Source organism: Sus scrofa, chromosome 16, assembly GCF_054392235.1.
Source record: "Sus scrofa isolate SSC_HxYL_T2T_F1_AM1 chromosome 16, Sscrofa_HxYL_maternal_Yorkshire_Landrace_v2.0, whole genome shotgun sequence".
In the NCBI taxonomy this organism is placed as follows: domain Eukaryota; kingdom Metazoa; phylum Chordata; class Mammalia; order Artiodactyla; family Suidae; genus Sus; species Sus scrofa.
Window position 1 is genome coordinate 38,463,925 of NC_139398.1, and position 17,649 is coordinate 38,481,573.

Consider the following 17,649-nt stretch of genomic DNA (forward strand, 5'->3'; position numbering starts at 1 on the left):
TCAAGATCCCTCTAAATAATCTCTCATTGTACACATATTTTCCCTTCAGAAAAAAAGGAAAATTCAACACAATTTTAACTATTTCTCTCCACTCTTATTGCCATATCCCAAGAACCAGAACTGAGGACACTGCTGGCTCACAGAAGGAGCTATGAGAGCTATCAATTTATTGCCTTTCAGCTCCGAATCTGCCCTTTGCTATCTGCTCCATGGTAAATGTAGATGGACTCAGCAAATAGAATTCCTTGGCCAATTGGCACAGTGTTTAGGTTTTGTCAATAGAAGGTGCTACACGGGCATTCCCATTGTGGCTTAATAGGTTATGAACCTGACTAGTATTCATGAAGACACGGGTTTGATCGCTGGTCTCACTCAGTAGGTCAGGGATCTGGTGTTGCCGTGAGCTGTGGTATAGGTCACAGACATGGCTCAGATCTCATGTTGCTGTGGCTGTGGTGTAAGCTGGCAGCTCCAGCTCTGATTTGACCCCTATCCTGGGAACTTCTATATGCCGCAGGTGTGGCCCTAAAAAGCAAAAAAAAAAAAAAAGAAGAAGAAGAAGAAGAAAAAGAAGGTACTAGAGAGACACTGGAGCAGGGCTCTGGTGGGCTCCTCTTCTCAGAGTCCTTCAGCCCACAGTTTTTCCACTGTCCAGCCTCTGTGGCAAACAGGGCTACACATCCAGGAACCGTAGCACAATTTACTTCTCTGGTTCCTGGCTCCCCGTGGCATACTGTGGCCATTAGGGTCCTGTGTCAGCAGCTTTCCCCAGCACCTCCTCAGGAGGGCTCTGAAGTGAAACAAGACACTTCTCTGTGAATAGCTTCCCTGGCATATCTTCAGGTGGCTTTCTGGCAACTTCTGAAGTGTGGCACCCCCCCATCCGCAATGGGACAGCTTCCATTGCCTTAGAGGCAAATTTCAAGCCAGTTCTGCTAGCATGGTACCCTAGCAACTTCTCTGCCACCCAGCAAGTCACAACTACACACTTTCCAACCAGGTCTGGATCTCATTCCTGAAGGCCTCTCGTTTGGATACCACACCTCAACCCTAGCATAGTGGCTTCTAGGACAATGAGAGGGTTAATACATTTGCAAAGAGAATCTAGACTGTAAAGCCAGTAGAAATGTCCCTGAATATCAGATTTCAAAAATACTAGATTTCAAGACTGCCTTTAACTCAGCTGCATAACACTCTTCCTGTTCTTCTCCCACACTCAACTCCTAACAACAAAGGAATAAATGAATAAGTAAATAAATAGATAGGTAATTTAATTCCTGTTCTTTAAAATCTCACTGTTAGGAAATGCTGCTTAATGTCAAAATTAAATTCCTCACCCACCTTGTCTTCTTTCATTTTTTTTCATGTTTTCTTTGTATTTCTCTTTGATAGTTGCTTGACCCAACATCTTTCTGTCTGTTCTATACAATGAAAATACAAACTAAATGAGAATAGAAAAAAATAATTAAAGCATTAAATTGCACAAATTACAAATCTGTTCCAAAATATACTTACATTAAGTAAAATACGCATTTGGGTAAGAGATCTACAGTGAATGACTATGCCTTCTGGGAAGCTTCACACCATCCAGGCGGGGCCCCCACTTGTGGAAGACGCTAGGAGAATCTGCGGCCAATCACAGTTTGTAGCGGGCTTCTGGTCGCCAACCCGCAAGTTACAGGGATCACATCATAAGCGTCATCCGCACAGGGAACGACTTTGGGGGAAAGGGGAGAAGCGAGCTCTAGCCTCATTTCTGAGTTCCGCACAACTTCGAGAATCTCCTCAGCAGCAGCCTATACAGTACAGTTTGAAAAAAGCAAACATGTTAAGGTAAGCAGAAAGCTCTTTAGAACCCCAAACACGTTTCCTTGCGGTATTTACGGGGAGCTCCCCATCTACAACCGGCAGTCGTGAAGAGGTTTTTCCTCAGGACCACATGGTCACAGGACTGGGGAGGAGGCTCCCTTTGGATTTCAGCAGAAGGCAAACTTCTGACACAGTCCAGGGCCCTGCAGTCTCCTCCTCCTATCATCTGGCATAGCGCTTGATGCAGTCTTCCACCTTATTCTGGAAGTCCTCCTTGACCCGCAAATGATGCTCTGCAGCTGCAATATTCAGCGGATCATCAAAATTCAAAAGATCTTACAGTAAACAAAGAGTTGAATCCCAAACAACATCCTTCAATGTCCTCGTGGGTGCCCAGCCGGTGCCGTCAATCGACTGTTCTCTCAGTAAACTGAGACATATTTCGCCTGTCTCTGTGATGCTGGGGTGCCAGATTCTGGTCAGGCATTTCACTTTGGGGGACACCATGTTGTACCCATCGGGAACTTCAGTTTCAAACTGAAACTTTCCACCTTGGTAGTAACCCTCGTCTGGGGCTACAGTTAGCTGAAAGCAGTGAAGCTTGTTTAGATCAGGAAAATGCACTTTATACGTACAAGGTAAATTAGCTTCAAGTTCGGCAACTCTTTAACAAGCAGCCTGTCCCCCACAGAAATCCGCCGAGTGGAGTCGGAGGCTGCTGCTGACGCCAGGGACCCTTTGAGACCTCCAACCCGCTTTAGTTTGCTTGTCAGAGTCAGCATTACCGCTGCCCTTACCCTGGGGCACCCGGAGACAGGCTAGGTGGCCCGGCGTCCAACACCGTGCCCAGCCCGGGCGGCGGCAGCGGCGAAACCCAGTTCTTCACAGCTGCACCCGCTCCTAGCGGCGGAACCGGAAGTGGCGGGGCGGGGACTCGGCCGCCTTCTTTCCTTTCGGACCAAGGGCATTCTTCCTTAGTTGTTCTTTAAATTCTTATTAAAGCACTCATTTAGCTTCCCTTCTGCAAGTTAAACAGTCCGATTTTATTCTTTTACTATAGTTTATTCTTCTTAGTTCTGTGTCTTCCTGAGCTTGCTCCAAGTTTCTCACACCTTAGTTCAAGCTATAAATACCATAGACTGGGGAGTTCCCACCATGGCTCAGGCGAAATGAATCTGACTAGTATTCATGAGAACCTGCAGGTTTGATGCCTGGCCTCCCTCAGTGGGTTAAGGATCTGGCATTGCTGGTGAGCTGTGGTGTAGGTTGTAGAGGTGGCTGGGATCTAGCATTGCTGTGGCTATGGTGTAGGCCGGCAGCTACAGCTCCAATTGGACCCCTAGCCTGGGAACCTCCATATACCTGAAGTGCAGCCCTAAAAAATAAATAAATAAATAAATACCATAGACTGGGCAGTTTAAACTTTAAATATTATTTCTCACAGTTCTGGAGGCTGAGAAGCCCAAGATCAAGGTGCTGGCAGATTCAGAACCTGGTGAGAGATCTCTCCCTGGTTTTCAGATGGCTGCCTTCTTGCTGTGTTCTCACAGGACAGAGAGAGGGTGGGGAACTCTGGTCTCTTTCCCATAATATAAGGGCACTAATTCCACCACCAAAGCTCCAATCTTATGACTTTTTCGAAACCTAAACCTCTCAAAGACCCTACCTCCAAATACTATCACAATGGGGATTAGGGTTTCAACAGGTGACTTTGGGTAGAGCAGGATAAACATTTATTCCATAGCAGCATTCATCCTAAATGACACTGTACTTTCTTTGGCATGCTCTTGTTGACTTTGATATTCCTGAGTAAATGGAAGTGCTTCCTAAAATGCTCTGTCGTTTTATGTTTGTTTATGTATTGGAGTATCAGCTATATGTTAAACACCTTTTTTTTTTTTTTTTTTTTTTGGTCTTTGTTGTTGTTGTTGTTGTTGTTGCTATTTCTTGGGCCGCTCCCGTGGCATATGGAGGTTCCCTGGCTAGGGGTCCAATCGGAGCTGTAGCCACCGGCCTACGCCAGAGCCACAGCAACGCGGGATCCGAGCCGCGTCTGCAACCTATACCACAGCTCACGGCAACGCCGGATTGTTAACCCACTGAGCAAGGGCAGGGACCGAACCCGCAACCTCATGGTTCCTAGTCGGATTCGTTAACCACTGCGCCACAACAGGAACTCCTGTTAAACACCTTTAATTACAATATTAAAATTTTTTCATAGATAGAGTAAGCCTGTGGGTACCTAAAATAGAAGTTGTGTATTTGGAAAATAGAGAAGTTAGTGGAGAAAGACAGGAGGACATAGAAACGAACCTGGAAGGCAAATTGTGATGGAAAGCACTTGGACTTGGACTGCTTGAAAGAAGCAGTTTTAAAACACTACTTACATATACACTAATAGGATTATCAACTCTTTTCTATCCATAAAGCAGGTCCATAAGAGTCTTTTTAAAAAATTAAAAATAGTGTGACCACATTATCAGTAGTATCTTCTTGTGTATGTAAGTAATTGAAATAATTGAAATCAGGAACTTGAAGAGATATCAGAAGTCCCATGTTCACTGCAGCATTTTTCACAAGAGCCAAGATATAGAAACAACCTAAATGTCTATGGATGGAGAAGTGGATAAAGAAAATATTGTGTATACATACAATATAATACTATTTGGCCATAAAAAAGGAAATCCTGCCATAATGTGATGATATGGATAAACCTAGAGGCCATTATGCCAAGTAAATTAACCCAGTCACAGGACAAATACCAAGTGATTCCAAAAGTTATAGCAACAGAGAATAGAATGGTAGCTGCCAGTGACTTGGAGGAGCAATGCAGAGTTGCTCTTCAACAGCCATAAAGTTTCAGTTATATAAAATCAATAGTTCTAGAGATCTCAAGTACAGCTTTGCACCTATACTTGAGAATATTGTATTTAAGAGGGATAGATTTCGTTAAATACTCTTACTATAATTTTTTTTTCTTTTTTAGACCCGCATCTGCGGCATGTGGAGGTTCCCAGGCTAGGGGTCTAATCAGAGCTACAGCTGCCGGCCTATGCCAGAGCCATAGCAACGCCAGATCTGAGCCACGTTTGTGACCTACACCACAGCTCATGGCAATGCTGGATCCTTAACCCACCGAGCAAGGCCAAGGATCAAACCTGCAACCTCAGGGTTCCTAGTCAGATTCATCTCTGCTCTGCCATGACAGGAACTCCCTTACTATAATTTTAAAAACTATGGTGTCATAGTCAAAGAAATATGATAGTAATAATTAACATTCTCATATGATATGTATCTTGATGGCCCTAATGGTAAGACACCCCTATGTCCACCCTCAATAGCTTCACAGGCCCCAATGTTGTGACTAGTTTTCTTTTTTTCTAGGAGCCTGTTTTCCCCAGTGAATAGAATGGCACTAGGTATCCCTGGGCGATACTCTATGTCACCAATAACATTTATTTTTCAGGCTTTCGATATCAACATTATCTTTGGGGCTCAACTGAATGAGTCTGAGCCACAACTCTGACTTTGAATGTGGGTAAAGGTTAAGTCCAAGAAAATCCTATTTCAGGTGTTCAGACATGAAAATAAAGCAATGCCCATCAACCGCCCCCCTCCACCACTCTCTCCCCCGCCCCACCCCTGCCAGTGGCGTCACTTAAGCATTCTTACCTATGGTTGCCTACACAGGGCCTTTTGTATGAGCAAACCTAGTAATTGCAAATCTTCCACAGGGACAATTTTCCTGGTGGGTGTCATTATCCTTTTTATTTTGACAACTACTAATTTCTCTATAACCCGGGTTGTGTCCAAGAGCTGTGTGGACAGGGAGAACAAAACCTGAAGACCTATCCCATTACATTGAAAGGTTTTGACCTCTCTGCTTTGTAGCTTACCAGAGAGTAACAAATCTAGTTCTGTTCAGAGGATTTAATTCACATCTCATTAACTACCTTGGCAAAATCCAACAATAGCCCTGAAAGGCTAATTTGATTAGAGAATCGATGGACATTACTTCTCTCAGACTAATGAAGTTAATTTTAATGGAGATAATAATGTTTCCCCTGCAGATTATTGTGAGAATTAAATACACTAGCTAGCATATTCTAGGTGTTTTATACGTTATAAAATGCTAAACAAATGTAAGTGATTATCACTGGTCTCTTTATTTTTTATAGCCTCCAGATTCCAACCCTTATCTCGTTCCCTTTCTTTTCCTACATCTTCCTTGGAGGTTTTTGGTTTGTTTTTTTGGGTTGTTTTGTTTTGTTTTGTTTTTTGGGTTTTTTTGGTTTTTGTTGTTGTTGTTTTTTTTGGGGGGGGGGCTTTTTAGGGCACACCTGTGGCATATGAAAGCTCCCAGGCTAGGGGTTGAATCAGAGCTGTATCTGCCACCCTACACCACAGCCATAGCAACATAGGATTTGACTGGCGTCTGCGACCTACACCATAACTCAACGGCAATGTCCAATATTTAACTCACTGAGCAAGCTGAGGGATACTAGTGGGGTTTGTTACTGCTGAGCCACCACAGGAATGCCTTCCTTAGAGGTCTTAATTATTTAGCTGAGGGAAACCCTCTGGCCTGACCTACTATTACCTCATGTTTTCAACCAGTAAACTGATTCAATAAACACATTTGGAAAGCTAACACGAGCAGGTCCCAGAGTTGTTTAATACTAACACACAAGATGCTCAAAACAGCACACAGACACAATGTATGCTGCATTCCAAAGTGAGGCCACTATGCACCCATTTTAATACACGGCTAAGAAACAGACAACTCTTAAACTCTTACTTACCAAATACCTGAACAGGTTGGGAGCTGGAGATTAAAGAATTCGTGGAGATTTGGAAAGATATAGGGCACGCTAATCCTAAGAAGGCAAAGTGGGAGTTGCTACCCCCACCCCCAAATCAAGAAAGAAGGGCCTCAAATGCAACACCAGGGTTTAGACAAGAGCCTGCTCTCTGATTTCCTCTGAAAATTTTAAAGGGTAAGAGATAAGAATGCCTAAGAATGAACTGACTGCACTGGGAACCTGGGCTCCCATGGTTTGTCAATGGAAATAGGAGTGTTCCCTCCAGACCTTCTGTGATTCATGCTACAAGAGCCAGGATAGTTGCCTGAGGTTGTTTCCAAGTGGAGCACTAAGAGTGATATCCTATTAAAAGCAATAATGACCATGATAATCAGGCATATTTACCCACCACAAAGAAATAGCATTTGTGCTTGATCATGGCTTTGAGGAAAGGAATTGTCTTATCAATCACTTACCTGATTGGTATAGGCACCACTCTCTTGAGATTTGCTGAGTAGTCCATAAAAGGATGTCTTTGGATGATTTCATATAGACAAGTCTAATATAATGGGAGGGAGGAGACTTCAAGTACATGTCACACAGACATGAGTTCAGACAACTTGAAATATATTGATATTTATGCTGAAACCCACTTTGATATTCAGTATGGCAGTGAGAAGTTGAAAAGCAGTATAGACGTTGAAAAATAAAAGGACAGGGACAACTGACGATTCTGGTAGTACTGTAACTCATATTTTTAAAGATCTGCCAGGACTTCTACAACCAGATGTATTAAATATACCATATAGAACCATGGCAGAAGATAGTACATTCTCCCCATTTTAAAAATGAAGAATCTGAAAATAAGCTAAAGAAACTCAAGATCACATTTTGTTAGAAAAGGAAAAAGTTTAGTGCAAAGAAACCCATCCATTGAGTAAATCTGTTTGCACTTCCATTGTGATGATTTTCAAAGTTGTGCTGACTATACTGAGATGGTAGGAGAAAGAAAACCTCTATCCACAACCTTCCTACCCACTAGGTAACACCTGTAAATGCTTTCTCATGGGTTTTCTGGGCCCAGGTACAAGCAGTTTTGCTCATATTGTGCACACCTTTTGTAGAGGACCAGATCCCTCCCCTTTAGTCTAAGATTCAAGAATGACAAAAGCTGTTTGAATTCACCCTCTCGTTGTAGGTAACTAAGATCCAGCTCAAGCAAAAAGGGAGAACTTGAGCTCCCTCTGTGGTGCAATGGGATCGGCAGTGTCTTGGGAGCACTGTGTAGCGGGTTCGATCCCTGGTCTGGCACAAGTGGGTTAAGGATCTGATCCCTGGCCTGGGAATTTGATATGCTGCAGGGTGGCCGAAGATGGGGGTAAAAAAAAGGGCGGGGAGACTTGTGGGCTCATGTACAAGCTCAGCTGGAGAGAAGTTGGCCTTAGACACATGCACAACCAGGAACTCAAACACCACCAGGATGCTCCCTTTCTACAGTTCAGTATTGGTGTTTTCACTTCTTTCTCTCCAACTGGAGCTCAGCTGATAGAGTGTGTGATGGGGGAAGATGGGATGTTGGTGCCAGACTCGCATGCTTAAGGCTTAGTGAGAAGAGAGAAATAAGAAAAAGTAGCTTCTCCCTCACCTCCAGTTTTTAAACATAGGACAAATAACCTGAATGGCAGCTTTTGGGTCATACGTCCACCCCAGGTATAATCACTCTGGACAAAGAGAGTTACCAAAACAGGCATATCCTGGACACAGGCCCAACTCCTTGGCCAGAGGGTAAGTCTGTTATGAGAAGGGCCACACAGATGCTAGATAGATACCACTAGAGCCACAGTGCAAGCAAACTCTACACACAGCTAGGAAATTACTAATGTCAGTGTATATGAAAGGAATATTAGATAAAAGCAAAAAGATATTAACACATGAAGCCTGGGTGGGGGTGAGGGGGTAATCAATTTTTATAGACAAATGATTGACTCTGACAAGGAGTAAAGTCAGAATTCACCTAGGTAAACATTGTATTTGTTCTTTCATGAAGGACAATATCTTTTCTCTGGTAAGATCAAAAGAAAAAGCAATAACTTGATTCAAAATGGTAAAGTGTGCTAACTTTACTGTTGGCCACTCCACCAATCTCTGCTGTGTTATTCCCATGTCTGGTCACATCAGTCCCAAATAAGAAAAAAGACAATCACACCAGACTATATCAGTTTGGAATATTTATTGTATTTCATAGTGCATTTCTTCACATCTATGGTTTAATAAAGAATATAGGAGTTCCTGCCATGGCTCAGTGGTTAACGAATCCAATTAGGAATCATGAAGCTGTGGGCTCGATCCCTGGCCTTGCTCAGTGGGTTGAGGATCTGGCATTGCTGTGATTCTGGTGTAGGCCAGTGGCTACAGCTCCAATTAGACCCCTAGCGTGGGAACCTCCATATGCTGCAGGTGCGGCCCTAAAAAGACAAAAAGACTATATATATGTGTGTGTGTGTATATATTTGTATGTATATAAAATCATCTACTTAGGATTTTCCACTCAAAGTGAAGAACATTCTTAGAATCATAGGACAATAAGCAAGTTAAGTTTGCAAATATAGCAACCATCAATATCATATATTTTCCAAACCATAACTCTAATATGGATGTATATTATTCTCCAGACCTCATAAATTCTTAAAGTCCATTTTACCAGGACAGCAAGAGTATGCTTGCAACCATGCAGCTAGCTGGAAAGACTATTTCATAAATGGAGTGTGCTCACAAAAAGTCCCTCTCCTTCCTCTAATACGACAGAACTATAGCTGTATCTGAAGAGAAAGTGAATTTCCAGGACAACCATCACCTTAAACATGGACAAAGTTCTGTATCTGGTACCAGAGGTATGACACATTGCACTGTACACTGCCTACCTGTGTCTGCAGGGCAGATTCTGGCCTGCCTGCATGGTGCCTGGACTTTTCTCCCATTTGATACCCAGGTTGCTTGGTATACCCTCGGGGCAAGTGTTTGATACCGAGAATACCCCCGAGAAGGTCCTTATAAAACCTTATCTACCATGTTAATTTTCTAAGAATGAAATTCAGTGCTCTTCAAACCCTGGATTTGCTCATCATTATTTTCCCTAGTTGGATAAGACTGAATTAAAAGTACTTTGTTCAAGGAAGAAGCCTGAGCAGACGAAAGAACATGGTTCTATAAAAAAAGGCATTCAATATTTAGAAACTTTTCTGAGCAGAAAAAAGACCCTGAAAAAAAAGGACTTAACTCTCCTGTCATTGTTACTATGGGTTCATGATAAATTATCCCAACAGCCCCTCTTGGCTTAAGCGGAGGTATTGTGCAAGAAGCCCATAACATAGATTTCCTTCTGGATACAAAAGAATCCTGCACTGTTTGTAAATGAGAAAAACTCACTACATCAGTTAGGTTTACAGTGCTCTTCCTATAATAAACTTTATTTTATTTTACTTTTTTTTTTTTAGGGCTGCACCCACAGCATATGGAAGTTCCCAGGCTAGGAGTCGAATTGGAGCTACAGGTCAAATCAGAGCTATAGCCTGTGCCACAGCCACAGCCATGCCAGATCTGAGTCATGTCCTTGATCTACACCATAGCTCACAGCATGCCGGATCCCTGACCCACTGAGTGAGGCCAGGGATCTAACCCCCATCCTCATGGATACTAGTTGGATTCATCTCTGCTGCACCACAGCAGGAACTCCCTTCCTATAATAAACTAATCTTTGGCAAAGCACAGAGGTTGGTTGGCTAGTTTACAAAGGCAACTTCCTGGTTGGATGTTAGCACCAATAGACCCTACATCCTTTAGTCACTCCCACAAACCAGGTTACTCTCCCACACAGATGTTCCTGTTTGCCTTCTTGGGCATCTATTTAATTACAAAAAAAGGTAGGAGGAAAAAGGATGCTTTAGGGAAACAAGATATAATTAATGACAAAATCAAAGGCCCCCAAAGAAAAGACAGCGGAAACTATAGAAAAGCCCTATTCCTTAAGACAGCGTTTCTTCTAATTCAAATTCACACAAATGTCATCTTTCAGAACTAATACAATGTTGCCTCGAGTAGACTCTGGATGGAATTCTTTTTCTCCCTCATTCTTTTTTTCTATGTCATCATTTAGTTTGAAGGGAGAGTATATCAATGAAACTTTCCTAAGGGCCCATCTTGGTACAAATTAACACAATTTAATATACATACCACAGATGATGAAGATAAATTCAGTGTGAGCACCAATTACAAAGAAAACCTTCTCAGCACTTAAAAGCTAATAAGAGAATCAAATTTTTCTTTTTGTTTTTCCTTGAAATGTCAGAGTACATCTGAGAGAACAAAGTCTATATGGCTGTATAAAGCATAAGACACTAGAAGAAAATGAGTCAAAAACTACTTGTTTGAATACAATTACAATTACTGATATCTTTTCAAAAAAATCCTATGCGGCTAAAATGAAAAGCACACAGCTTGGGACAAATATCTGTTCCACATTTCAAGTTGTGACCTGCTGCATTGGTATCAGTTTTGGTGAAACCTGGTAAAAGAAAGAGAAAAAAATTAACTTATGAAAAAAAAATCTCATGGTATAAACATCTCTCCTTTGAATTTCCAAGCCTGAATGATGTAGGCAACAAGCACCTTGCCATGGACCTCACCTGGAGTTTCTGCATTATTTCCATTCTGAACCACTGGGACAAAGAGATCCTTTTCATTTACATCTGCGTATTTAGTAGTTCTCAACCTTCTTGCACTACAGCCCCTAAATTAAGGATCATTAAGACTTGCAACTAGAAGGAGGCGGATGAGAAGCAGTGGGAGACAAATAAAGGGACCAGATAACCAAATTCAATACTGAGTGGACCACTGAGCTCTGAGATTGATGAAACTTCACTCAGAACAGAGACACACAGAGCAAGGTATAGGTTTCAAAATCCTCAAAATAGGTCCAGTCAATTCACAATTCTTTTAAAAGACATTGAATGTAGTCTTTGGATGACAAAGTTTTATCAGAAATTTCATAATCAGAGTGGAAATGATATAAAGGCAATAAAAAGATTCCAAGTTATTACATAAAGGAGGTAATAGCATTAAAATATTAAATATTAACTATAATTATGCTTTTAATGTACAGAATAGCAAATATATTCCTAGGAGTATTGAAGCAGAAAAAAATGAGGACAGACCTATATTTAATGTAAAGCTGGTGGAAGAAGAAACCTAAATGTAAGTAGTTTGGCTTGATTTTGACAGATCTTAAAAGGTGTAATGGCAGGTACAGATTTCTTCTTTTAATCTGACAAGTATCCATTAAATCCTAGTAACAGGCCCCATGGAAAGCACAGTAGGGAATATTAACATTTAGGTGATTTTTGAGCCATTCAAGGATGCGACAATTGAAGTGGGACTAATTTGCCTTCAGAACAAACACTTAAAATTTTGTTAAATGAATAAATGAATGAATTAATGAGTGGATTAGATAAGCTTCAAAGAATTAGATGAAAGGTTTCTAATAGAGGACTACCCACTGTGGCACAGTGGGTTAGGATCCAGCATTGTTTCTGCAGGGGCTTAGGTCTCTACTAGGGTATGGGTTCAATCCCCAGACTGGTGCAATGAGTTAAGGATCCCACGTTGCTACAACTGGGGTGTAGGTCAAAACTGTGTCTCTGAGTTTATCCCTAGCCCAGGAAATTCTGTATGCCACAGGTTAGCCAGAAGAAAAAAAAACCTTTCTAATAGAGGTTAATAAGTTAGTATTAAAAACAGAAAGAGGCAATTATTTGGGATTAAGGGGATTAAATATTTCTAGTTTTTTGGTAAAATATTTCTTAATAAGTCTTCACAAGGTCAAGAGCTAATGCCTCTTTTTCCATTTTCCTACCAAAAAAAAAAAAAAAAAAAAAAAAAGAGACATGACCATAATAAAAAGGAATGGAATGGCTTTGTACATATCTCAAGAAAATGAGAGCTCATTCAGACTTGCCAGTTCTAAGAACAGATATAGACAAATAGACATTAATAGACAAAAGTTACAGCCCATATTTGCATAGATCTTCAATTTGACTGAAAAGAATAAAGACATATGGGCTCTGAGTATTTAAAAAGTATGTCTCACAAACAATCCATTTTCTTTTTTTAAACAACAGAGCATCTGCGGAAATAATTTAATGAAATAAAAATTCCTCTTTTTTGAAAACAGATCATTTTCCAATAGGTGCTTTGTAACATTTCCTTCAAAAGGAAACTGGATATCTTAATTTCTGAAACTAAACATCTGATCCCTCTTCTTGCCACGCTGGTCCTATTTGGAGCTCTTAGTATCATTTATATTCTAAATGCGGAAATTGACTTTTATCAGAAAAGAAGAAGCTGAACTTTTATGTAGACTGACTTGGCCTGTCTATTTTTATAATGATAAACATCTACTAAACCACCATTTTTCATCTGTTCTCTCATGGTCTTGTCAACATTGTAAATCCATGTAAGTGGAAGCAGATTATCCTGCCAAAGTGATGTACAGGCTAAGCACAGGACCATGTGATTTAAGTGCAGAAGCTAGTAAGTTGTCTTCCCAGTCCATTGAAATCCAAAGAGTATCCTGTTTAATTCTGGTATAATGCCAGTTCATAATAGAGAGTACAAATTCATTCAACTTGGCAAAGAATGTCTGCAGCTAGCTTCTTTCATATTCCATTGCAAAAATGTTAATAAGCAAGGTTCTGATTTGATTTTTGCCACTAGTGGTTTAGGTGTATTCCTACCTAGAGAATGAGACGAAGGCCCTTTAGAGTAGGAACTGTACCAATTTGTTCTATTGTATTTATATCTCATAGCTCAACATGGGACATACACCAGGTGTTTAATAAATAACTGTGGATGACTAATGACCTCCGAACGTTTATACTTACCACAGGATGTTCAACTATGGATTAAATTTATTTTTAAGTTTCTAAATTAAAAAAAAAATAAAACAGAAAGAAATATTCTCATTCAAAACGGCCCACAGACATATACAGTAAAGAAAAACCTATTTTATGTAACTCAAGCATGCATCAGAAAAGAAAGAGGTGAATAACTAATTGAATTAGCTACCCACTGGAAAAGATACTTTGGAGATAATGGAATTTAAGAGGTAGGATGTCACCTTTCCTTTTTCTCTTTATTTGGCCCATCAAGGAGCTGGCAGTGACACACAGAGTGATGTTAAGTATAGCCAAAAATAAAGAAACTGAACATTTTCATTAGCTTGTCACAGCCATAATATGAAGAACACGTCGGTATTACTTTGACTATTGAAAATGAATTTTTACTGGATGTTTATTTGAGATAACTTTGTCAAAATGTGAGTGCCATGGGAAAAAAATAAACCAAAGAATTCCTTGGTCATAAAAATGTTGGGCAGCAGGTTAAGGATCTGGTGTTGTCACTGCAGGAGCTTGGGTTGCTACTGTGGCGAGGATTCACTCCGTGGCCTGGGAACTTCTACATGCCACAGGTGTGGCCAAAAAAAAAAAAAAAAAAAAAAGTTGGGAACTAGTAACATAAAAGAACAATAGAAAAGCATTTCTGCACAGCATCACAATCAAGGTTTTAAAGAGGGTGAACATGTGCATATGGCTCTTCCAAGGCCAGGGTTGAGGAGAAGCATTTATTCCCACTTCTCATCTTCCCCTCCATGTGGAATGACACCTATTGGTGTAATACTCTGGCCTCAAGTGTGTCACTTAATGACTCAATTGAATGATGATTTGGGCAGAGGAACTCTGGCATGTGAAACTCAGCCTGACTCTCCCTCCTCGTGGGGATCAGCCTTCTGCAGGGAGCACTGTTTCTGTTTGGCTATCAGCCACATGGAAGGAAGCTCAGCAGTAAAGCCTCACCCCTGGGTAGAAGGCCTCCAATTTTCCAAGGCTGCCTAAAACTAGGAGCTGACATTTCTCCCACTTCTAGGGTTCACACCTGGGAAGGCTTTTGTGGCTATACACCTAAGCCATATCCTTCACCCCAGGCTTTATAATAACGATGATGTTTTAAATTTTACCTGCCCAGCCCCTATAATTGCTCTCAATAGATTCAGAACTCAGGCCCCAAGAAACACAGAGGAAAATCACTTTCTTTATAACAACTGCATTTTGAAGGAGAGTGATCATATTGAATAAGACCTCTGTCCATTATGGATTGGCTTCTCGTGTTGTGAACTACTCCTAACCAGAATTTTATTTTAGATGTGTGGTAAAGGTTCCAGAAATAAAGTCAACATTTGCATTTCTTTTACAAAATTTTCAGTTTCCTTTGGAATTCCAAATATAACATGACTCTTTTTTTTTTTTTTTTTTTTTCGGTCTTTTTGCCCTTTCTTGGGCCGCTCCCGTGGCATGTGGAGGTTCCCAGGCTAGGGGTCTAATCAGAGCTGTACCCGCCGACCTACGCCACAGCCACAGCAACGCCAGATCCGAGCCATGTCTTCGACCTAAACCACAGCTCATGGCAACGCTGGGTCCTTAACCCACTGAGCAAGGGCAGGGATCGAACCCGCAACCTTATGGTTCCTAGTCGGATTCGTTAACCACTGCGCCACAACGGGAACTCCCTAACATGACTCTTAAAGAGACTTTCCTGCTAATTGAAAAGAAAGCTCCTTTAGAATACTACTCAGCCATAAAAAAAGAACAAAATAATGCCATTTACAGCAACATGGATAGAACTAGATATTATATCAAGTGAAGTAATTCAGAAAGAGAAAGAAATACTATTTGTTTTGTTTTGTTTTTTTTTGTCTTTTTTTTTGCTATTTCTTGGGCCGCTCCCGCGGCATATGGAGGTTGCCAGGCTAGTGGTTGAATCGGAGCTGCAGCCACCGGCCTACGCCAGAGCCACAGCAACGCAGGATCCGAGCCGCGTCTGCAACCTACACCACAGCTCATGGCAACGCACTGAGCAAGGGCAGGGACCGAACCCTCAACCTCATGGTTCCTAGTCAGATTCGTTAACCACTGCGCCACGACGGGAACTCCAGAAATACTATTTGATTTCACTTATATGTGGAATCTGAACTATGTCACAAATGAACCTATCTACAGAAAATAAATAAACTCATGGACATGGACATGGACCTACGGTTGCCAAGGGGGAGAGAGAGGAAGTAGGATGGACTGGGAGTTTGGGGTTAATAGATGCAAACTATTGCATTTGGAGTGGATAAGCAATGATGTCCTGCTTTATAGCATAGGGAACTATATCTAGTCACTCGTGATGAAACATGATGGAAAATAATATGAAGAAAATAACATATACATACACACACACACATATAACTAGGTCATTTTGCTATACAGCAAAAATTGACAGAACTTTGTAAATCAACTATAATAAAAAATTTAAAAAAAAAGAAAGCTCCTTTCAACTGGCATTATGGTTATTATGAATTTTTTTAAGAAGCTATTACAAGTGATACTTAGAGGACACATTTTCATGTATTTTGTTGTTTTTGCTAATTGTACTATATATATAGTATACAAGAAATTCTTTGTGATTCTTTTTTTTAAATGCCCCAATATTTTATTATAACCATTATTTTTAATACCCTGAAACCACAATTTTGTCATGTACTGCTATCTGATGCTGTCATATTTTGTCTTTTTCTTTGAAGTTCTTTGGATTTTCTCAATCAGTTTACATCCGCATTCTGCATTCTTTGCCCATTCACTTGGACATGTTCTTAGGTATACTGGATCTTTATCAACACATTTTCACAATTACTTTGACCTAGGTTTTACTTTTTTTTTCTTTGTTATGCAACAAACTGTCTGTCTCACTACTCCTTTCTAGAATGCTCATTTCACAGTATGCAGTGAAGGCTAAGCGGACCTTTTCTCAAACAAATATCTTAAGTAAGTTGCATGTAGTCACATATAAAGTAAAATATCATATGAGATATCTTTTTTTTTCAGCCATACCTGTGGCAAGAGGAAGTTCCTGGGACAGGGATCAGACCAGTGCTATAGCAGCGACAACACAGGATCCTTAACCTACTGAGCTACCAGGGCACTATCACAATGTTCTTTTTAGGCCGACACCCGCAGCAAATGGAGATTCCCAGGCTAGGGGTCTAATTGGAGCTACAGTTGCAGGCCTACACCACGGCCAAAGCAATGCCAGATTTGAGCCGCATCTGGGACCTATACCATAGCTCACAGCAATGCTGCATCCTTAACCCACTGAGCGAGGCCAGGGATCAAACCCGCAACCTCATGGTTCCTAGGCGGATTCGTTTCTGCTGTGCCATGATGGGAACTCCCCAGTGTACTTTTATTAAATGTTTCTTACCCAGCTATTAAGCAGAACAGCCTACTAATCAGAACACTCCAGTTTCTAGCCTTACAGATACTTTGATACATGTGACTTCATCTGACAGGGTCTAAGGAGATGCCATTGATCAAAAGCAGTTCTTCTGTTGAGATGGTTCAGCAAATGCTACAAATTTTCATTTCCAGGACAACACTGACATACAAATTAGCATCACATATCAATAGCCTAATTTAGAGGAAAGAAGACTACATGTTAATGTCAAAAGAGCAGAAGGGATGGTACTGTAATAAAAGAAGGGCCATAGAGATATATTTCAATGTAGTAAGATATGGAAACCAGCACTTAAAAAAAAAAAGCAAAAACAGTAAAAAATCCATCTTTTTCATTTGTGATTTACTTACATGACTAAAAAAGAACTGTTAACAATGAGGGCCTTCTTTTGTAATTCCCTTTTATAGCAGAGAACTGAACATTCTGTAGATTTCAAAAATACTACCTGCTGAAGAGGTTAACTCATCCACATAGGGAAAAATATAAAGTATGGGAGTTCCCGTCATGGCTCAGTGGTTAACCAACCAGACTAGTATCCATAAGGATGTGGGTTCAATCCCTGACCTTGCTTAGTGGGTTAAGGATCCAGCATTGCGGTGAGCTGTGGTATAGGTCACAGAGGTGGCTTGGATCTGGCATTGCTGTGGCTATG

At 40.9% G+C, this 17,649-nt stretch overlaps 2 protein-coding genes and 1 pseudogene across 12 annotated transcripts in view; all 3 read right to left on the reverse strand.

Moving 5' to 3' along the window:
* PLCXD3 (phosphatidylinositol specific phospholipase C X domain containing 3) overlaps positions 1-2,684 on the reverse strand; it is a 400,359-nt gene extending 397,675 nt beyond the window's left edge. Inside the window, exons 1-3 of one of the 2 annotated variants that reach the window (XM_085002207.1) lie at positions 2,607-2,684; positions 1,516-1,796; positions 1,342-1,421 (exon numbers count right to left, since the gene is read on the reverse strand). The gene's annotated coding sequence lies outside the window, so the exon portion shown is untranslated. Of the gene's footprint in view, positions 1-1,341; positions 1,422-1,515 lie in introns of both variants that reach the window. The other variant, XM_085002206.1, reaches the window with a different exon arrangement.
* On the reverse strand, positions 2,032-2,684 carry LOC102164766 (NEDD8-conjugating enzyme UBE2F pseudogene; annotated as a pseudogene).
* A 6,142-nt stretch (positions 2,685-8,826) lies between these two features.
* Positions 8,827-17,649, reverse strand: part of OXCT1 (3-oxoacid CoA-transferase 1) — a 147,672-nt gene continuing 138,849 nt past the window's right edge. For 4 of the 10 annotated variants that reach the window (XM_085001591.1, XM_085001590.1, XM_085001593.1 and 1 more), the window contains exon 18: positions 8,827-11,172. In XM_085001591.1, the coding sequence (XP_084857717.1) occupies positions 11,131-11,172 (42 nt within the window). In that variant the 3' untranslated portion in view covers positions 8,827-11,130. 10 annotated transcript variants of the gene reach the window in all.